The 24,664-nt window shown below is 32.7% G+C and overlaps 1 protein-coding gene across 2 annotated transcripts; it reads left to right on the forward strand.

Moving 5' to 3' along the window:
• The first annotated feature begins 34 nt into the window (after positions 1-34).
• Positions 35-23,289, forward strand: LOC144840564 (uncharacterized). Of its 2 annotated transcripts, none has more exons than XM_078696415.1 (4): positions 35-127; positions 12,424-12,688; positions 19,477-19,533; positions 20,342-23,289. In XM_078696415.1, the coding sequence occupies exons 1-4, from the start codon at positions 125-127 to the stop codon at positions 20,446-20,448; spliced, it is 432 nt and encodes a 143-aa protein (XP_078552541.1). In that variant the 5' UTR covers positions 35-124; the 3' UTR covers positions 20,449-23,289. The 2 variants fall into 2 exon arrangements, with proteins under 2 accessions (XP_078552541.1, XP_078552540.1); XM_078696414.1 differs by lacking the exon at positions 35-127 and adding an exon at positions 9,520-9,806.
• Positions 23,290-24,664: the final 1,375 nt, after the last annotated feature.

Raw genomic sequence — 24,664 nt, forward strand, 5'->3', positions numbered from 1 at the left:
CACAAACATCTCTAAACAGCAGTGGCGAACTAGAGTTTGCAAACAAAAGTTCGGTAAAGTTTTTTAGTGTAGACCAAGCTTGAATCTGAGGCCTAGGCTCTGGAACTTTCAGTTCAATGATCGTATGGTGAGTACGCGCACATTTTATATTTTAAATATGCCCACACGTAGAGTTCCATATCAATATATCACTCAAGAAACTTTTAATTGATTGTCGGAATGTATGGACAAGATCCAATGTGTGTAAGAATGCTTGCAAATACACGTTTATGCTGATCAACATGAACTACTTTATAGAATACCTTTTATTGTCATCAATTTTCATTTAGTGAAGTCGCTCAACTTTCCTTTGATTTACATTTATATAAACCCTAGGTCAACACGTATTCCGAACTTTGGGTTCGGTACAGAAGTGGACGAAAAACAATACGCATGCGTATAAGCATGGTTCCGTAAATAGACAGAACCTACAATTAAAATGGGTGCAAATCCTAAAAAACCGCTTAGGGCGCTAATTTCCATATGTGTATGTGTGTCTTGTTGATGTTTATGTTGCAACGCTAACATTCCTAGCATGTTTTTATATAATTTCAAACGCAAATTGAATTTTAAAAAAATAACAACGCGCCCGTTTTAGTGACGTCATCATGGTTAACCATTAACTTCTATTATTGTAGTCGATTCAATTTAACGAAACACAGTAGCGAGGTTTATGACGTCATTTAAAAAACTTTTCAACAATAAATATTGACAAGCATGCATGTCTAGCTTCCTACAGTAGTACTTTCATCTAAAATCGAAATACATTTAATAAGACGGTTTTGTTAACTCTCCCACTCGATCTTTAATAACATCACATTTGGAATTAGATGGTCTGTAGGCTATCTGTATTATCCCCCGGCCTCGATGCCCGTCCGAGATTAATTATAAAATTATTTAATTTGCTTTTATTTGAATATGTCATCTATATGTAATCTGAATGATTATAGCACGTAATATAGGTTAGGCCTACTGACTATATCAATTCAAAAAGCAAATTTAGAAGCCAACGAATATGAAACAGTGCTATTATTGAAGCGAAATTGAAAAGACAAGCTTTCGGGGCCAGCTACAGTATATCATATGACTTGAGTTTCTTTGCAATACATTAGGTCGACTACAGCTCTAGTCGAATTAGTTTTGTTTACATATTATGAATATTATATATCGTGAGACCCGGTGTCTTGTTTGGTTTATAGAGGTAATAATCTTCTTATAATCCATCATTACAAACACAAGGGTGAAAATGATCAAATTTAATGAGATAAGAGACTGCTTAGGCTCTTGAATCGTTACTATGAATTATTAGTTCTCATATTAATTATCCGACGAGACATTAGTCTTCTATTTCTAAATCACAACCTTGGTAAAACAATTCCAGATTCTTTATTATGACACAAAAATGAATTCCTACTTCGTTTTTAATGTTTTTCTTGATTGGTTATGCTCCCCATTGGCAACATGGTTAACATTTTGGTTTGTTATATACCATTGTAGGTGCCGATTCGGTTTTAAGTTATTATTATTCTGTTATATAATTGATTAGGCTACTTTATGCTTATGTTCCGACGTTTCCATTGTTCAAGTATATGTGTATTTTGTTCGACGACAAACCAAAAATCTTACCAACGTTTATTATTTAAGACCTTTATTCCACAATTAGTTAATCGATTTACGTAAGCCAACCGAAAAAATATATTGTGGTTAGATTTGGCTCTACCAAACATGTCTTTTAAAACATACATTATTTATGATATAGGAAAATCATACCCCTTTATTATCGTATCCGGATATTCACCCCCCGGACAATTCCCCCCCTCCCCCCGGGTAATTACCCCGCGGACAACTACCTCTGACACAATACTCCCCGTAGGACAACTACCTCCTGAACCTGGACAATACTCCGAGGGCAAATAATCATTTAGGACAACTACCTCCGTAGGACAACTACCCCAAGGACAACTACCCCCCGGACAATTAGCCCCTAGGAACAATTACCCCCGGACAATTACCCCCTCCCCCCGGGTAATTACCCCGCGGACAACTACCTCTGACACAATACTCCCCGTAGGACAACTACCTCCTGAACCTGGACAATACTCCGAGGGCAAATAATCATTTAGGACAACTACCTCCGTAGGACAACTAACCCCTGGACAACTACCCCCCGGACAATTACCTCCTAGGAACAATTACCCCCTGACAATTACCCCCGGACAATTACCCCCCCCCCCCGGGTAATTACCCCGCGGACAACTACCTCTGACACAATACTCCCCGTAGGACAACTACCTCCTGGACCTGGACAATACTCCGAGGGCAAATAATCTTTTAGGACAACTACCTCCGTAGGACAACTAACCACTGGACAACTACCACCCAGACAACTATCCCTTTAGAACAACTACCCTAGTTGTCCTAAGGGGGTAGTTGTCCTAAGGGGTAGTTGTCCGGGGGGTTGTTATCCTAAGGGGGTAGTTGTCCTAAGGGGGTAGTTGTCCGGGGAGTAGTTGTCCGGGGGGTAGTTGTCCTAAGGGGGTAGTTGTCCGGGTGGTAAACATCCGGGGGGTAACTGTCTAGGGGGTAGGTGTCCTAGAACCATCCAAAAGAATAGGGATTTTACTATGTAATTTATAAACCAAACTAAGTAAGAAAGTGCTTATTTTTAAAAAAAATAAAAATCGTATACATTATTTTCCTGCACCTGGCCTTTAAATGTTATCATTTTTTGTGATTACACCGGTGAATTGTTCATAACCTGGCACAGGTAATTTAAATGTATTATTTCGTGACGTTTTGCGTAATTATTACCAAGTGTCATACACAATCAGATGTCAGGACTTGTGGACATTGTATTGCGTTGAAATACCTCTTTTAACGCAAAAAGATTGAGTTATAATTGTAATGGTCGTTAGAGATTATGTCGCTAATTGTCAGAGCTTAACTCGTGATACGATGTGCGATTTCAACATTACAGTATGCTATTTTACTTCTATTTAGCTTAAAACAATTTAGATGAGGTTTATTTATCTGATTTATTACCTGAACAATCGGTTTATTACATTTTGATATTAAACTAAAATAAATCAGCAATGAGTGAAGCTATAATTAGTTTTGCAATATTGTATTTCTTCCTTTAAAAATACTTTATCTTATTTATTCAATTCAATCGTAAATGTTTGTATATAGGCATAAACGTTATGGTGTTGTCGATAATAAAAATGATAATTATGTGACTGTTGTTATCGTATTACGTGGTGTACTTTTGTTTATTGAATTGCATTATTCAACGGCCAGCTTGTACCAACGAGATTTTTCAGCAAAGTAGTCTGATAAATGGGACGGACAATGAAACTTGAAGAGTTTTTCTCAGCGGCAAAACCTGGCGCCACTTCTTTACCTCGGAATTTTTGAATGGAAAGAAAGTCAGGTGTAGGAGTTACTCATATAAACTAACTGCCTCTGCCTCAAAATACAACAGCCTCTCAATTTTCTAGGTATTTTAAATTCGTATCTACATTTTATGTTTGATTGATTGATTCGATTTGTTATTTTATTTTGAGAGATACTTTGACAAATGGATTAAATAGAGGAATTTGATTTTATTTGATGACAATTTTTCTTTAAAAAAACAGACGAAAGAGTTACAGAATTTCAGAATTGAAAAAAAAAGTTAATGAAATCAAAATACCATTGCATTAGAGGCAGCACGTCTTGAGAAATGTGAAAGAAAAATAATCTCTACTGCAGTTTCAACATTTCTGAGAATGTTGTACACTGCAGATCTTTAAGATGAATTTACAACCTAATATATATGAAGGAAAACAAATAATATATAATATATATATATAGGCCTACAAAAGCATTATTAAGAATGGAAACAAAAACAGTAATTTCGATTTCAAAGAAAGTTATCAAAATGATTATCAAATTGAAAAAATAAAGGTGAGTGAACCTCACAAAAAGACACAACAAAAATCTTCCTGTTTATAAATTATTCATCATTCATATATCGTCTACATACAATGTATAATAGCAATAATACCATTAGAACAAGTAGAATGGTATTTGGTATTTATTTGCTTTAAGATTATCGATGCTATTTTGATCATCATCTCTTATCGTTTAAACAATAATACAATCGCATCAGACAAATACTTTGTTGTTTTCAAAAGCCAATGCCTGTTTTGCTTTCTACTTAGTAAATGTAATTCCATGTTCTTGTTAATATAGGTCTGTTTGCTGGAGTTACAAAACAATTTTCAGTAAAAACAAATCATCAAATGTATACATTATGCTTCGATCGGATGTTGTTTCCTGAGGTATATAGTAATGCTGGATCATTCACCATAGGTTTGTGTAAAGTGCTGTTATATAAAATACGTCATGTGACCACATGTGGACGCATGTAAAATCACGAACCACTTCTAGTAACTCGTATTCAAGCCGTTTACATGAAAGCATGCTTCAGCAACTTATTTTGTAAATAACATATCGAATACTGCTTTTATGTCAGAAATATATTCGTGTGACAAGCGAGGAAAATTAGTGTTCTATGTAAGGATACCTATATATAACTATAACATTTACTCGATAATTTACCCCTACGGTAATGTTTTTACATGATCTACTGTAAGACTGTTTACACTATCAAACTAGTTTGAAAAAAAAGTGTGATGTGCCCAAATATGGTGGTAGTTATATGCTTAAATATGGTAATGATATGACGTCATCATTGTTACATAACGTTTGAGCTTAAGGTCCATGAATCAGCAAATTGTACGGACGTACATTATATTTATAGGAATTGTGGAGGAGAGAGGGGTATACAGTCACAGGAATGGTTGTGCGGTTGATACCTTTATAACCGTAACTTATTTTAAAGCTTGGTTCCCACTAGAGACGCAACACAAGGACGTAACGCAATGTAAGTGAGTTGGCCAATCACAAGCGATGGATTATTCGAAATGTCGCTTGTCATTGGTCAACACGCTAGCGTTGCCTTTACGTCCTTGCGTTGCGTCTCTAGTGGGAACCAAGCTTTAAGCAATCTCAGCTCCCGACAACTGTGAGCGCATCAATCAATTTCACTGGAAAATGGTGACTTGATAATTACACGTATTGAAAATAAACTTGTATAAATCCTATGTTGATTTATAATTAGTACCGTTGTATTTAAAACCTCAGCTAGTCGTACTAATTGGTGGATAGGATTGAATAATAAGTTGGATGTCACGACCATGCTGAGACAGGCATCATCAAAGTAACTCAGTGGGGACAGTATGATGTAACTATTAAGCCACAGTAATCACATATCTATTGATACCAGTTATAAACGACGGATGCATAATAACCGTTCTTGATTATATTCTTGATTATCTTTACTTAGGCCTAGTTGTATTGGTTTGATCATTGATTTACGACTGCATTAAATCTTATTGTGACCGTTGCCTTCATTTTGTTCTTTTTATTTGTTGCTAGAATCATAATTATATAAAAAATCAAATGATCATCTTCAACCCATCATCGTATGAGCATCACTATCATCGTTATAATAATTGTCGTCATTATCATTATCGTCACCATCAGTATTGTCATCATCTTGATTGTCATCATCATTATGGCTTCACCCATTATCGTCATCATTATTATCATTATTATACTATAAACTATATTATAAAGGATGAGTAAAATAAATGTGAATTGAATTGAATTATTATCATCCTCATCATCAGTATCGTCATTATCATTATCGTCACCCTCACTATCGTAATCATCTTGATTGTCATCATCTCATCATCAATATCATCATCATTATTATCGTCATCATCTATTGCTATCATTAGCATTAATATCGTCACCATCATTATTGTCATCATGATTGCTATCATTATCATTATTATCGTCATCATTATTATCGTCGTCATCTATTGCTATCATTATTATTATTATCGTCACCATCATTATTGTCATCATGATTGCTATCATTATCATCGTCATCATTATTATCGTCATCATGATTGCTATCATTATCATTATTATCGTCGTCATTATTATTGTCACCATCATTATCGTATCATTTATATTGCCAACATTGTTCAGCTTCTCATTATCGTCAGATCACAAGATATCTGTGGGTATCATTCGTATTTCAACGTCACTATAATAAACATTTTAGACTCATCACATTTTCTATTCTGTTATGCCCTTTCCGAAAAAAACGAATATTCTTGTCACTACTTATTGTAACCTTCTTTATTCATTAATACTAATATTATATAATAACAAAATCATACATTTTTCTATCCTGAATTTGACTCAATATTAATTAGGGATAATCATCGACAGTGTTTTCTTAGATGGATATTTATATCTTCCCTTTTAAAATGCTCACGAGATCCTTCCAGTCAATTAATGATGTCCTTGGGATAAGATACTTCTTATTTTAGTAGCCTTCTTCATGTATGCCCACTTGTAAGCTATTACTTAGACATTAAACAGGCTTTTTTTTTTACAATTACTAAATTAAGTCCTGTATACAAATTGATCTTATCTTGTATGTAAATGGTTGCTCCTGTGACATCTTGCCGAAGGGGTATGCTAAGCTAATTCGAGCAGACTTGCAATTATCAGTTCATCCATGTAATTTTCATAATGGATTGACAATGATTTTACTAATTTTTTTTATATGGTGACTGGTATGACCATGCTAAGTTTAAACCAGGTGATTTAGTTACATGTCAGCTGGTCGATCAATCGATAAATCTTCCAATACGAATGATCCATTTTGGATGTGTAGGTAAAGTAATTAAGTAATCTATAAAAAGGCAAATTTTAGACATGATATTGGATATTTTAACACAGTAATAATGTACAATTAAATGAATTGATAAATTATAAATACTTTTTGATTTGAGTGACTTACAAAATGGGTCAACTTGTCTGCTTGAATCATCACAATAACAGTGCATCCACTGATGTATACTGTCACCATAGATAAGTACTAGATCGTCAACTGTATAGATAGGACGTCACGTGATTCAAACAGGAGAGGGAACCCCTTAAGATGGCCGCCGTAGATCAAATATTATTTTGATCTAAAATAATATTAACATAGGCCTAACATAAATTAAAACATGTTTTTGTTTAAGCACAGTGAACTTTTTTTTTTAAATAGTTATATTGTTAAATGGCAGCAATGAAATGAATCATTTCTTGAAACTAACTAGCATGTTTGCATACGAGGATCGTTACGTTACGTTATCGTTGCTACGTAGTCCTATCATACACGCTTGTAAACGCAGACGTCTTAATACAGTCAGATAGGTATCTGGTAGACTGGCAACAGTCTTCCACAGAGAGTCTCGTGACAGCCACATAATCGGATGCAGACGTGGTGAGTGCGTATCCTAATGTACTGCCAAATGAAATGGCATTTTTACAATGTACTCGATCCTCGTTTGGCATTTAATAATGTTAATATTTAGTAAACTATTATACATTATCGATCTATAGCACAATTGTTGTAGACTGAATGGAAATCATTTCACAATCCTTGCTTATTTATGAACCACATGAGAATAAAACAATTATGTGGTGGTTATAAAAACATAATTTTACTAGCCGCAATGCCTGGGGGTTTGCTTAAAATATTCGACATATAACCTCTGCTACCCCTGGAGAGTGTTTACAATTTTCCGCATACTTTGATTTGTCTTCGATGCAACTTTAAACTCCTTACTCAAGTAACTTTAGGCCATGTACAAACATTTTGTAATATATGCGAGGGGACATTAAATGTTACAAGCAAAAATCAGGCAAACGTGTAGTCTCTCATTATTTCTCTAAACAAAACAAGAATGTGGTATAGTAATACTTTGAGGATTCAATAATCAGTACGGTATCTAAATTTAATGTGTCATCATCATTATTAATGCTTATCCTGATTATGAACCTAATTCCTATTCTTGATGGAAGAAATATGTTCACTGATAGAGATAACGATATAATATCATAAATCGTCTGAAACCTGTTTGCTCGTAAATTGCAACTTAATAATAGGCCTATGGGCTACATTATTACGTTAAAATAATCAAAGTATCAATTAGAAATATTGCTAATCATTAATGCTGAAGTAATATAAATAAACAGTAATTATTGCACGGTAAACATTGCATAACAGTACAGTTTGAGTAAGAGAAGCCGACCTCTTAAGCTTGGTTCCCACTAGAACGCAACACAGCGACGTATTGACGCAAAGTGCTGTATTGCGTAATCACAAGTGGGAACCGACGACTTAATAGTGCTGCAAACATCGTAGGTTTGATTTCACGCAGGCGGGGGAAAACACAATGATTGGAAGGGCATTTTCTTACGTTGCGTAGATTGCGTTACGTTGCGTCGCTAGTGAGAACCAAGCGTTACGTGTTAGTATTTACCATGCTCTGTGTTGTAGCAAACTCCAAACAAATACGTTAATTAAAAATATATCACTTGCGATATTAGATATTGTTATTAGTTTCTTCCATCAAAACTCTAATCCGTATAATCCTATTATATCTAGTCTAAAAATTTAATTATCCCAATTTACCCTTTAATTTCAACCAAACGATTATCTTTAGCTTATTATTAATTCCATGCTAATCCCTTTCACGATGAATTCATTATTAGGCCTATTTCATTTATTGATTTATTTAGGTATTAGTCCAACGCCTTACTATTTTTATGATTGATTTGCTGGATTGAGTTGAGTTATAAGTGATTGGTTTCTCATTTTCTGGTACTTTTTTCGTTGGTTGAGCTGGTTTGTCTCTTTGACAATGTCGTGAGAGGCTGTTTCTTTCTTTTTTTTTAATAGCTGTTGTTTGTCGGTTATGTTTATGATGGCTCGGTTCTAATGAATGGTTGTTGTTTTGTTGATTCGTATAATCATAATGTTTTTAGTCTCATGAACGATTTTTGTTCGATCAGATCAGTTGTCGTATTTAATATTTGACTTGCAATAAATTTAATTCAGAAAGATGTTTCTTTGTAGACATTGAAACATAGCTTTACTAACTATCAAGACCCCCACCCTCTCCTCACAACCCCCGGGAAAACTAACCATTCATATCCATATAATGGTGTTAATTTGTAGGGGAAAGGGAGGGTGTTGCTCTCCATTGCTATCGGAGAATAAAGGAAAATCGTTGGGTTAGTGGTCCGGGGGAGGGATCAAATAGTTGTCCGGTGTTGCATCTGGGGGTATTTATGCAGCCGAAGAGAAACTTTGTCCGAGGCGGTGTAGATTATTCATCCGAAATACTGTATTTATATTGTGAAATGGAACTTTAATATCTTATCTCGAACTTTAAACTTTCGAATACCTGTAAATGCAATTTGATCTTGAAAACAGAACTTGACCGTGAGGTGAAATGTGAACAACAGCAACTAGCTTAATACCTTATTTATTACTGTAGGCCTCTTTTGCATACAGGTTGACACTGTATAAGACTATACTGTACATTCAAAATGATTACGTATAAGTTTGTATGTATTTGTACCGATTTTAACACAAAATTATATTTCTAAAATACCGTCTTCGTGTGGAAAGCTGTTGGTGGTGGAATAAAAATTATAGGAAAATACCAGCAAAAACAGCAGCCGAGAAATAAAATAAGAAAGCTAGGCCAAGGTCAACTGTAATTTTTTTGTGTGGAAGCACAGCATTTTGTGGCCGATACCGGTAGGCTAACTTGGCAGGAAACCGACGTAAAATGGCCATGAAGGTGAGATATATGTTACTGTAGTGAGAAAATTTAGAGAGAAGTTTCAATGCAATATGAACGGGGGTGGTCCTGTACTAGTTAGTGAGCTACATCCTAATCTGTACATGTTATTTACTGTACTGATTTATTAATATCATCGTTTTGATGACAGTTTTAATTACAGAGAAAAATGCCTAATTATGGTGTTTCTTGAAACTTGTTGATGTTCAGTACTATAACCACATATCCTACTAAAATAATAATAAGCTCGTCATTGGTATACGATGGTAATTCAATTCATATAAGCTTTAGATAGTTGTATACAGAAACGTAGGCCTACAACGTTAAATAATTCGATGGGCAGTGTACACTTATTTGGCAAGTCATATCACATCGTTGACAAATAATATAGCATTTTTACTAGTAATAAAGTAGGCCTACTGTATGTATATATTCAGGTATATTTATTCATAAAAAAGAAATCAATAATACAACGGCAGCCAAAAGGCTGAAAAGTAGTATTTTACAATATTAGATAAAAAGAATATATAAATATGTATAGTTATAATAATATAATAACGAGTATTCCTTTAAAGCAAATCAAATTGGTTTTTTTTATGAATAAAGGAATGTGTGGGTTAAAATGTCAACTATGTGACGTTCTCGTAATATTGTAGTGGCCTTACTTTTCATTATAATGTAGGCTTTTCTCAGTTTGTATTAATATAATTATAATAGTTAACACTGCTAATAACATAACATGCGACATGATGATGTCCTTGTTTGGGTTCCAGACGGAGTTTCGACTTAAAATTAGCTAAAATATAAATATTTTGGGACATATGGCGTTTCATACGTGTATTACTTGAGCTTGTCAGACAAATTTCAGACAAACATCGAAAAGCCTCGAAATAACTACAGACTTGGGGTAAGTCTAGTTCGGTCCTAGGTGTGGTGGTTGTTTTGTTTAAGGGTATGAAAGAACAGTTATTTCTTCAATATATATATAGTGACATATTTATGATATATTGTATGGATAGCATATTTTTTTTTTAATCATAATTTGTTTTATTAATGATTAACTTATATCGGTCAGATACAACTAAACAAATTTATGAATAAATTTAGTAGCAATATTCGAAATTGAAATTCTCTTTTCTCCATATAATTTTCTTTTTAAAAGAAGAAAAATATAACTTTATTTGTATAACTTCTTCATGCCTTCTTGCTTGAATTGAAGTTACAGTACTTGCTTCTCTCACCAGTTTTAGCCGCTGCCTATATAAATTAATCTACCTTCTGCAGGCCCTTATAATATCTAAAAAGGAATGTTATTATTCCTCAGAGTATTGGTGTGAAATATACGTCCGCGATCATAAGTCCTGTAAAGCCTAAAAATGCAAAACGCTTCTTTTGTGGTTTTAATTTCACCTTTTAAATTAAACAATTCAGTTTAATATCTTTATTCTATTGTCGACGTTTTATTGTTTTATTCGTAATGTCGTTTGATGTTTTTGTTTGAAACGGTTGGATATTTGCGTTACGTTCAAATGGACTAATGTTGTTTGAATTGCTAAAAAACACATTACCGTTTATTACCATTTTCATTTGCCCTTTTTATTGGTCAATATTATGCATTTACACGAATAAACGTGCTTCGTAGGTGAATAGTTTATATCTTAAGTTTCTTCGTTGTTATAAATGCTTGACTTAACTACAGAAGTAGGCCTATGTTTGCGTCTTCTGTTTTTTTTTTTACATTAGCAAAACAATCTGGCGATCTTGATACGGGACATTTACTCACTGATTATACCACTCTAAACGTTTTCATTTTTGGCTCCATGTTCAACATTTAGCATTCTGGCCGAAGTTCACGTCAACCTGGGTAGTAGTCGACTCGTAGCCTACTCATCCATAGATATATTTACATTTTACTTTTATTTCGGAAACGTACGCCCATAGTTACAAAATCAATTGCATCACATAAGAAAGGTTTACATAAAAAAGGCAAACACAAAAAAATACACCGGTTCATCTCAGGTTCTTATAATATCATTGACTTTTGATAACTTTACCGGCTAGTAAGATATGGTTATGAAAATAGCAGTGAAGATGTTTCTTGGTCCAGGGTTCAATCATGCCTTAGTGCCAGGTAGGTAATTCACGAATGTTTCTAGGACTACACTCCCTAAGCCTCAAATCAGACTAAGCTTATATAAGAACGATAAGTTAGGCTTAGCCATCCTATAGGGTAATTGCGTATGAAAAAAAAAATCTTTGTGTGTCGCAAGAATAATGAAAAGATACCAGACGATCTTAGGACGACAGCATTACAATAATAATGACATCAATGCATAATAATGACATTTACAGAGTTATTGTCCACTGTTATTCCGACCTACTTACTGTCCAAGAATAACTGTCTTTATTATTGTTGCATTTTCATCTATAATAGCGGCGCCTTTGATGTCAACAGAACAATATCCAATTATTACCTCGCTAATTTACGACACATTAATTAAATAATATTTTGATTACTTGATTACATTTATTATGATTGGTATATTTTGTACAGATATTATTCATCTTCTTGTGTATAATAAAGGAGAATATGGATTCTTGTATGTTTTTTTTTTAGAAACCCACGTGTATCGAAAACCCAGCATTCGATCCAAGAGACGATGATTCTCTTGCTAGTCCTTCATTTATAGAAACACGATCTTCAAAAGATGAATTTGTACAAAACCAAACTACTACGGGCTTGGCAGCAAATAACAGCGACGCGCGAAGCCGATGCCTATGTGTAGCATCGGAGAGGGCAGTGTCCATATACGAAATAGCACTTGTTGCTTTAACGCTGATGGCTCTTGTTATCGGTGTTTCGTTGGCAGTTAAATTCACAGGTAGGTGTGAAAATGTACATACTTAATTTAAAAATTAACAGCGTTAAAGCCAATTTACACAGACGAGCGGTAGCGGAATAAAAATGTAGAATCTATGTTGTTCGTTATGACCATTTACACACAACGCGGAGCGGACGGGCGGACGTACGTATAGATACAGATTCTACGTGGGACAAGCTACGCGGTTTTCCGCTTACCGTTACCGCTTTTCTGTGTAAATTGGCCTTTTGACAAGAAAACTAACGCAATGTGTAATCCGTGACCATTTACAACAGTAATATCAATGTACTTTCCGGCACGTCCGAGAGTCTAGACAAAACTTCAGATATTAATACTTAGTACCTTTTTAAAATGAAGTTTTAAATTGTGTGTATGTAATAGTTTATTATCATTAGGCCGATGCTATTATTATTAGTTTCTACATCTCCGTTGTCTTAGATATTGCGGTGTGGATGGGCAAAGCAGGATTTGGGCATGTGTTGTCGATATACGTTGATACTTTTATAGTCCAGTTCCCTATGTAAAAAAAAGTGCCTTCGTGTGCAGATCATGGGGAAAGTGTAAACATTGTGTTTTATGAATGTTTGAATCATGCTGGTTATAAAAACCCATGTTGTCAAATTTCTAAAATTCAACTTTGACCTCTGACCTCAATTTGAATATTTTGACCCATTGAAAACAAAATGGTCATATCTTTGCAACGCTTAGATTAAATGAAATAATTTTAGTTTCAAATTATTTGGAAGATGCATATTAATATTCGTTCTAATGGAAAAGTTTGTCCAAAAATGGCCGGAAGTATGATTTTTGGCATTTTTGACCTTTGACCTACATATGATATAACTTCGTAACTAACAGTTGGACAAACTTTAAATAGGGCTCAAATTATTCTGAAGGTATAAGTTTCTATTCAGTTTAATGAGAACTTTTTCAAGAAAATTACTTAAAATCTTTGTATTGACCTTTGACCTGTACTGGTAGTACACATTCCTATAATCTCAAAAACTATTGGCCGTAAAAGGTTTTTTTTTGGTGAAATTTTTCGAAAAATTTACATTTATGTGTTGTATAATAACAACATTTTATAAAAATGTAAAAAAATTCTATTTATGAAAACTAACTTTGTAATTTATTAACATCACTAGCGTTTGTTATAGTATTATAATGTGTTACATTTGCTGATTTTGAGCACTTCAAATGAATTTATCAGAATAAATAGAATTTTTTTACATTTTTATAAAATGTTGTTATTATACAACATAAAAATGTAAATTTTTCTAAAAATTTCACAAAAAAAACCCTTTTACGGCCAATAGTTTTTGAGATTATAGGAATGTGTACTATCAGTACAGGTCAAAGGTCAATAAAAAGATTTTAAGTAATTTTCTTGAAAAAGTTCTCATTAAACTGAATAGAAACTTATACCTTCAGATTAATTTGAGCCCTATTTAAAGTTTGTCCAACTGTTAGTTACGGAGTTATATCATATGTAGGTCAAAGGTCAAAAATGCCAAAAATAATACTTCCGGCCATTTTTGGACAAACTTTTCAATTAGAACGAATATTAATATGCATCTTCTAAATCATTTGACACTAAAATTATTTCATTTAATCTAAGCGTTGCAAAGATATGACCATTTTGTTTTCAATGGGTCAAAGTATTCAAATTGAGGTCAGAGGTCAAAGACGAATTTTAGAAATTGACAACATGAGTTTTTATAACCAGCATGCTTCAAATATTCATAAAACGCAATGTTTACACTTTCCCCATGATTTGCACACGAAAATACATAGGGAACTGGACTATTAATGGATTTTATTATTCCTAATATATATAGTATTATAAAACATGCGGTTATACTCGGATTAAAGAGCACTATTTATTAGACTTGAGGCTATTTTTTTAAATACAGAAATCGACAAATAAAGCGAACACAGAATAAATGAATACTCATACATTTAAGACTCTAAATCTCTTCCACTTATCCATCGATTATCATATTTGCAATTAAACCGTATAGTAATCAATAATAACAAGCTAACGTTTTCAATGCTTACGTCTTTTATAAATCTCTATTAACATTTTATGTACATGAATCGTTAAATAGTGCGTTCTATTGCACGCCATAAGACCCACAATCGTCCAATCAAATGACAGGAATTTATTTGGTGTTATATAGTAATCAATAATAATAAGCTAACGTTTTGAATGCTTACGTCTTTTCTAAATCTCTATTATCATTTTATATACATTTAATGTGAAAATATCTTCATAAATACTGACAGTGATGGTTCGTTTCTGGTCTTATCCAAATTTAATTTTTCATTTCTCAATAATACTCAAATAATCTCAAAAAGGCGTAAATTAACTGCCATTTTAGTTTATGCGGAAAAAATGCAGACATATAAGAAATACGAATACGAATACGAATAGAACTTTATTGCAATCAAACGAAAGATTGAAGTTTAACAAAAGCGTTTCACTCAGAAAAATAAAATGCAATATACAAATATAAAAGACATTCAGAAATGTAGAACATACAATCAAAAAATTAAAACAAAATTACAATAAAAAATCACTTATTATAAAAACAATAAATATAAAATTCAAATTGTTAAAGACATAGGCCTGCAGGATAAAAATTTAAAAGTATTAAAAATGTTTACAAATTTAAAAAATGTTAAAAACTTCAAAAATTTTCAATAATATTTACACACAAAGGTACGGAAGGTCGCGGAAACATAACACAAAATGTTTACCATTTTTGGAATAATCCGTGATTAATAATAAACGTTTTTGAACGGTTAGTTTTAACTCTAGGGATACAGAACTCACGGAGTCTTCTAAGATTATAAGCAGCAGAAGGAGCCTCCGGTAACAAATGATTCAATCTGTGACTGGGGTCTTTGATTTTAACAAAAAAATCCTTGCACAGTCGAACACGGCGGTCTTCTAAGGTAGAAAAACCAAGGAAGCTGCGGGCATCGGAATAAGTAGCATGCGGAAAAATACATTTAAAGGCCCTTCTCTGAATTTGTTCAAGTTGTTGATTCTGTTGCTTCGTAATATTTGATCCCCAAACTGGGGCCGCATATTCTAATATTGGTCTAATGATACTAGTATAAAATTGGACAAGTGCGGGGGCATCCAGGCCTGCCCTCCGCACCTGTTTGAGAAAGTACATTCTAGAATAGAAAACTACGATTTTGTTAAACATTAGTGTTGTGATTTCAAAAATTCTACATAATACTATGTACAGTGCCTTTGCTGCACCCAGATATTTAATTTACGTAGCTGCGAGACTACTACAATAGTTGTTCATTACCTGTACTTATTTGTGTAAAGCAGTAGCATCTTGATACTGTTCACCGTCTCCATAATGTTAATTCGTTGACTTTTTAGAAGTTTCTCTTGCGAATGTATAATTCATATAAATGAACAAAACAAAGTCCTTACACGTGAACGATAGCTATTAATTGGCCTTAGTGTCTACACTCTTGACAATGAATTCATCCTGTTCATCTAGTCAACAAGGTATTAACAAAAATAAATGAGTGTGAAATTTAACTAATGTTAGAAATCTTGACATTTAATGATGTATGTTATTATTATCAGTTATTAATCATCTTCTAATGTAATGGTGTCTTCTAAATCTAATCAATTGTTGTCATGTTAGATTGATAAATACACGTCGTCTAGCAACCTTTTAAAAGTTTCAGACACTTGTATGTACGGACTAACTGCCTGCATCGATCAGTAGGCCTAATTCATATTTTCCCGCGATTGTAGGAAGAAATTCAAGCCGAAGTCAAAGACTCATTTTTAATGGATAATTTCTCAAAATGTTTGTTTAAACTGAAAATGAATTTCTACTCGGAGTAAAGTGTTTTTACTTTTCTGATTGTTTTTATATTTTTATAAATGGTTTACTTACTTTGTAGTTGTATGTTTGTTGTTATGATTGGCAATAAAGAATAAGAATGAGAATAAGAATCAATGTACGGTATGTTTGGTTTGTTTATTTTCCACAAACACATTTATATGAAGCTTAAATAAAGTGCTGCGACATAAGTATGTGAATTTGAAAAAGAGATAACAAATAATCGTAAAGTTTCAGGCCATTTTTTCCTCTAAAAAGAAATTTATGTTTTTCAATCAAAGCATTGATTTTGGAAAATTCCCTTTTTTATATTTAATTTCACTGATTTTAGTGATAGTTCTAATAATTTACTAGAGGTAGTGATGAGGCTGGCTTGGAGCTTAAGTTGGAGCAGCAGCAGTTGCAGCACCACGTGACAACATTGACTTGTCAAATCATGACAACTTTGGCGTATAATTTTACCATAACGCATTAAACTATCTCTCCACCTGCTTTTACTCTTACCTAATGTATATCTCCATATTTACAAAAGTTACTATCACAAGGGAAAACTATTCCCTGCTATCACAAGTTTAATATTGAATACATTGGGCTAACGAATTGCTAAATAAAATCTTTCAATCTCAGAGCATGTACAATGAAAAAAGGCTGGCAATTGTTATTTTTCATTTGAAATATATTGTTATAGTATTTAATTACAATGACTCTATTTTCGACCAAACCAATGCTTCTTCTATACAAATATGCCTAAGTAGTTTTCAGAAATAGATTTGTTAACAAAGATTTGTTTGGAGACATCCTGAATTTAGACAGTATCATTAGTTGAAACTGTCAGCTATCGTGGAGCACCGCCTTTAGTTTCTTCTTATTTAAGTAATTTTGGCTCATGAATTTTTGAAAAGCGTATTACGACACAAATCCATCTTGAAATACAAACAATCCATTTGAATCGTAAAAGGTGCAACCTTTCTTACACCATTAACAAACACAGTTCAAATCATACAACTGAAACGAGCAATGAATATCGTTCTTTACGAGGGGAAACCATTACGTTAAATTGAGCAAAGTTTGCCGATCCGAGTGCCTGATGAATAAGGTCCTATGGGACGCCACACTCACGTGTACAATGGTGCCGCAAAAGCAGCAGCAAGATTAGGCAAATCGTCCACAGCCAACGTAAGAGAAACAATGATTATTACCTTTCATAATACAATGTTGAGTCTGGCACATGCATCAACCAGTCTGTTGAGATTCTATTTAACTTCGTAAAATCATTTACTTGTGGTCATTTTAATATCTTCCACCCATCAAAATCTATTTTCTATTTTTTTAATTAATGTACAGCATTTGCAGGATTCGTTTTTCTGAAACTAAACTGTCGATGTTTTTAGTCAGAAAGGTAAATATAATATTGAAGCTGAGAGGTTAACGCGAATATTCTCCAAAAGGTAAAAAAAAGTTGCTATAAATAAAATAAATCTTTAAATGACTGTACAGTAAGCATATGGATGATGGGCGCTTTAATACAATATTGAGAATGACAATACATTTTCAAAACAATAATTTTGACTCTTCTTAAATGAATCTTTCTTCACCAATTGATACTGCGCAGTGCAAGTTATACTTGCCGTATTTTGTGATGCAATTTTTTTATGTTACAAGTTCGAGTTTGTATAAGATGAAATTATAATTTAGCGAGTACTGTTGTTAAAAATTATTGTTGACATAGATATATGTAATGTTTACACGTTTTCCATTACTTAATTATGACATTCGATGGCAATGATAATGCTATATTTAGCAACTTGTTAAATGTTAGGCCTATCTCCTACAAAAACAAAAACAGTGTATTAAAAAAATGTATCATTAAGAAATCTTCAAAAACAACAATTGTTGTTGTTTTAATTCACATTCAAATTATATCATAATTTATGTTAATAGAGAAATTTCGACATGTTTTAAAACTTTTAATTCGTTTTTTGTGTGATCCTTTTGTTTATACAGTTTAGTCTAACTCTGAGAAATCAAATGTTCATATGATTCTACACACAATTGTTTTGTTATAAATCTGCTTTTAATCATTACGTATGAATATGAAATGAGCATAAACAAATCTTTATTATTACCATTTAAAACAAAATAAAATATAAATGTTGTATGTATTTTCATTTTTAAAAAGGTAGCCCTAATTTATTTATATAACTATTTATATTTCAATGTTTAGGGGCTAAACTTGATTAGTTTTAACTATTTTTTAGCTCTTCCCTTGATATAATTATTATTAATATTTGTATGTTACAATGTTTATAATTTATATTTATGGGTAAATAAGGAAAGAAAGAAAGAATGTTCAGATACGGAGTAAAATACGAAAAACCTAATATTTTTATTTTGTCTCTGCTTTTGAACTTTTGATTATTTCAATTATGAAATTACTTTAATATCTTGTGTTGTCTCCATCTAATGTAAACACAGGCGTGTTATTGTTTATGATAAGTTTTGATATCAGCATTAATAATAGAATGCAACAATTAGCAAAATTGATAACTTGTTTTGCAATAGATGCACGATATCTAAAATATGTTCAACTTTAAATTTGTATTGCCAACCCCCCCCCCCCCCCCCACCCCCAAAAAAGAGAGTGTTTTTTTTATTTCACTTCTAAAAAGACAAAATAACCGGTAAGTTTTACCAAAAACACTGTTGTCCCTTTAAGTTACGGTTTTCAGCTAAAATATATTTTGTACAAAATTACATTTTAAGTAACTTTTATAAGACATGAACATGGTACATTGAACAAAAAATAGATTGATATTATTATAAGTTTTTTGTTTGATTTCGTCAGAGATAGTTCATCTAGGAAAAAATGATTTAATGTGTTTACAGTAGTTTGTTTTTTCTCAACAGCATTTTACGATGGTATTAGTTCTGATAATGACATGGCTGTTGAGCATGGTATAGAAGGTAATGTAAAACCTCAACTCTCTCTCACAAACCAACCTTCCTCCACACGCACCCACCATTCACAGCTATCTTTGATATTTGTTGATTGTCTTAACTATCTTAAGCTCTTACTATTCTATATATATATATATATATTTGAACAATACAATGAAAGCCCTAATGGTTAGGGCAACTGCATATCAAACAGACGGTCCGAGTTCGAGTCTCGGTTGGGGCGAATTTTTTTCATTCTCACAGATTTCCTCATCTTTATCGGTTCAAATTAATTAATTAAATTTCAGTATATCACCGGGCGGTTTAGAATTAATGTTCTTTGCCTGCTGCGTTTATATATATATATATATATATCTCAAAAATACTTTTCTTTATTACCAATTGTATTTATCCAATTTGTTATTTAGTTTTGGTTCTCTTGTATTTATTGTCATTTTATCGATGTATCAAAGAAAGATGTGTTTTTTTGTGTATTAACCTTAAAGTGTGCATGCATGAGATCTGACAGTATATTGGAAACATCATGTCAAGATATGTTTAATTCGTCAATATCTTTATGTATTATACATTATGGAACATTGATTTTTTTTATAATCTGTCAAAAGTTTATGACATTATGACACTTTGATGATCTGTTTGATTTAAAGATCAGGTTTAACGGCGTGCATGATGAATGTTCGATCGCTGACGAAAACAAGCAATTACACATACAGTGATAATATACGTTGCGAGAGTTTCCGAGGATTAAGAATTATTAGCGACGTTAAACTTTAGTAGATATACATAGAAATAATAAGATGTTTTTTATTTGTAGGTAAAACTGCTGTCGTAGAACGTATACAGAAATACTCGCTGGCTCCTCCTCCACCTCCTATTCCTCCTCCGTTCCCACCACGACTAAATCAAACAGTAATTAATTGAACCTTACTGGGCCAGAGCAGATCAACATATTAATGAAAGCTATACCGTTGTCAGGAAAGATAGTAAACAACGAACACTACTGGAGACTAACCGAAATAAAGGCAGACTATTGTCCATGTTGAAGACTATCGAGTAGACAGACCAGGCTAAAGTTTCTTCCCATCCCTACATTCAACCGATTATCGTGTGGTGTCATGACTAAACAACCTACAGTATCGTGTCTGCAAACGATAACAGCTACATTTCTTAACCTATGCCTCTAAAATAATTTTTCTCTATAACAAAAGAAAAACATACAACCACGTTGAGAGTTCGATTAGATTAGAAGCTAATGCACATACTTTAGCTAGTTGGCAAAAGGCATAACGCTTTTGATATTAGAGATACTGTGTCAAGAGGCCGTATACAATATCCATGGTATAGTCGTTAGAAGACGCGTTACAGAAAACTGTATATTATCGCTAGACATGATACTGTGTGCTATTAAATATAACTTATCTTTTTATAGCCGAATGCACATTGATCAAATGTCATCAGGAATAATGTAGTACCGGTTACTTTTAAGTGACCAATGCTTAGGGGAATGCTACATTTCCAATATTAGTTTTTGTTCAGTATACTTATTATTGCTGATGACGTTATTTGAAGAATTTAAGTACCTCATCAAACTACCATTGTTTTTAAAACATATCTGCGGCAACCGCTTTAAATTATTATATTAGAATTTACTTACTAAATACAATTTTAATTTAGGTAAGTATCTTATCGTAGACCCAAGTCTCTTCCTTTGTAGAGTATCGTTACGCAAATAAAATACGGTAATAATATTTTACAAAATAGGCTGAAAACAGAAATGCCATTTGCGTTTGAATGTGTCCGTTTACGTAATATTTCACAGAGCTCAGAAGGCGTCTCATTTTCTCTGTCTATCACTGTTAAACTAGATTGAAAAAAAGTACGATGTGCCCAAATATGGTAGTGATATGACATCACCATGTCCATATATGGGTTTGACAGTGCAGACAGAGCTTTAGTCTTCTGTAATGAAGGTCGCCCTCGTCAGTGAAAACACTGCTTTATCTTTCATTACAATATGAAATACGATCTTCTAGAAATGTTTCATACAACATTTACTTTAGTTTCCTTCATAAGCATTAATTCTATTTTGGGGTGAGGGTTAATAGCACACGAGACGTATAATATTTATTTTTATATAACACTTAAATAATTTCCTGTAATTTGATTGGACGGTTGTGGGTCACATGGCGTGCAATATTACGCACGCATGAAAGGTTATATATCAACTCGGCTTTCGCCTCGTTGAAATATAACCTTTCATCATTCACCTCATGCCATTATTTGTACTATTACACTCATAAACGTTCATTATTTGTATAATATAAACCTGAATGTGGATATAGATAATATTCTCACATATTACTAGAAGTAAGCAATCAGTTGATAGATTAAAATATATTTTAATTCGTCCATGGGAATTAGCCGTTTAATAAGGGTTTTAAGGACGAAGATAATTATTGTTTGTTTTAAATGAAATTATATAACCAGAAGAAGATTAAATTGTTAATCTGTTCACATATTTCCTGTAGTAGTTAATTACGTTTATTGAAAAGCTTTAATTAGACTGACACTTTCTTAAGATAATATTAATTTATATCTCTATACGGGAATAAATTTATTAATTTAAATTCATTTTCGATTGTAATCTATTTAGGGTTTGATGATAATTTTCTAGAGCACGAGATCGAGGTTGATTAATAAATATTCTTATTCTGACGATTGGCCTATAAAAACGTTAGGCTATGTGCGTATGTTAAGCTATTCGTGATAATGGCTTTTATAACACACCTGATAGATTCTGGTTTATGAAAATACTGTGTCACATGATATTAAATAAATGTTTTATTGCATTCTTACGTCACCAGGAGTGCATTGTCGTTTTATGCGATACTGCAATTTCATTTTGCGCTTTGATTTATTTTATCTTGTACAGTGTGTGAGCAACCACACACGCGACACGAGATGCTAGGATGTTGATGGCTCAGATTGCATTCGTTATAAGATGAAATGTTTTTGTTTTTACTCGGCTTCGCCAAAATATACTGTAGCCTTTCATTGTTTACCTCATAAAATGATTTGCCTCATTTCACCCGTAAACATTCATTATTTGTATAATTATTAGTTATGTTATGTCATACTATGTATTTTGTATCAATATCTTAAAGGGTGGTTCCACTTTCTATTTGCATTGATGTGTGATAGCCACTTTTAACAGATTACGGAAAGTTAATCTCCGTAATCTGTAAAAGAAAGAATGTGAGAAAGTGAAATAAAACATGGACGATAAACAAGAAGCGACAACGTGTTAGTGTGTAATATTCCAGTCTATATGAGTGAACACCAACGTAACTTATTTTCGTCAACATTTTTAAAACACTTTGTTATATACATGGAGCTTTGATACAGATTATAGTATGGCTACTGTGCACATACTGGTGACGAGAATATTGTCCATGCTCTAACGTTATGCCCTCTAAAAAAAACTCTGAAACCCCAGAATATATTTTGTAATTTACTTGTACATCACAAAGACTTCCGGACAGTCACAGGTATATTAGTTAGATAATATTATTATCTGATGCTTTTGTATCATTATGTCGAATTGTCTGTATCTTTATCTATCTTTATATAGTTTTTCTTATGCTATAAAAGATGTTTGTATTTTATTTTACAAGATGATGATACTGAGAACATTGTGTTTTGAATTTTGCTTTTGTTTTCTTTTGTATTGTTTGTTGTATTTTCTATTGTGTTATGCTGAAATAAAAGATTATTGAATTGAATTGAAAAGTTCTACTTTTTTCGTCCAGACTTACATTTTCCAAAGTAAGTTGATACATACAAGACTGTGACTAGCATGAAATCAATTCATTATTAGTAAATGTTGCATCGTATCTCTTACTCATGGGTGCACTATAAAATATACTGTCTATTGTCAACTATTTCATTGATTGAATTTTAAAATCTGTTGAGATATGCTCGTTTTTGTTTGCCTTTTGCACTTAAAACATTTAAACGGTAACATAGACGTCAACTAGGCAGGGCATTAGTATTCCAGTCGATAGCAAACCTACGGCTTCTACGACATCGATCCGTTTGTATATCCTGTATGGAAATTGTTTCTCCATCGTTTAGTGTGTTTTTTTAATAAATCGTCGAAAATATCAAGGTGTTAATAATTAACAGTTTTCCAACCCTAACTTGTTCATATTATGGGTAATCATTACGGATAAATAAAGCTCCTTTTATGGCCATATTTCAACAATACAAACCAGTGTATCTGTATCTTTTTATCCGAATAAAATCCGTACGTATTTTTGTTTCTAGAATTGTAACTATGTTTTGAACAATAGTTTTGGAATAAAGAGTTGGAAAATGTATATTATAACGTAAAACATAATGCAAAATGATATGATGTACATTACAATACTCGAACATAATTATAATTTGAATTCGGGCATAGATTGCAGTAACTGTCAAAACATCCTAGTGCCAGTGTAACTAATCACGGATTAGTTTATAAGCACGATATAGTTTATCCATCGTGGAATTGTCAAGTTTCCTTAGTGCTGATGAATGTATCGTCACATTGTTTCTATGAAAAATATGATTCATCTACTAGGTCTAATGTAGTCAATTTACTTCAATTCAATCATTATTTTAAACTAAAAATGCCCAAAATTGTGTTGTTTTTTAAGCGGCCCATATAGAAAATGAGTGTAAAAGAAACGAATATGGAAGTATGTTAGTCATTAAAACCTTTGATTGTGTGTACCATCCTCGAATTGAATTGAATTGAACATTGACTGCGATTAAAAATATTTGATATAGAGGGCGATATGTAGCCTAACACAGACTGACAGAGTGTGATACTACCTTTCAAATAGATACAGCCCGTAGGCTAATTGAAAAACCAATTCTTTTAAAATTGTTTTCATTCATGTTTGAAGCTGAATCGATGTGACAGGGTTACTAAACTTCTAAACGTATTACCACCTGCACTTACCATACAATAGGATGTTTTTCACCTTATTAATACGGGAACACCTTACGGAAATAGGTTAAATTCAAGATTCCTCGGAGGTTCAAAATTGACAAATTATAGTTTATAAATTTAGTTTTCTTACAGAATAACTGT

The sequence above is a fragment of the Antedon bifida genome, chromosome 4 (genome assembly GCF_963402885.1).
Source record: "Antedon bifida chromosome 4, ecAntBifi1.1, whole genome shotgun sequence".
NCBI lineage: Eukaryota > Metazoa > Echinodermata > Crinoidea > Comatulida > Antedonidae > Antedon > Antedon bifida.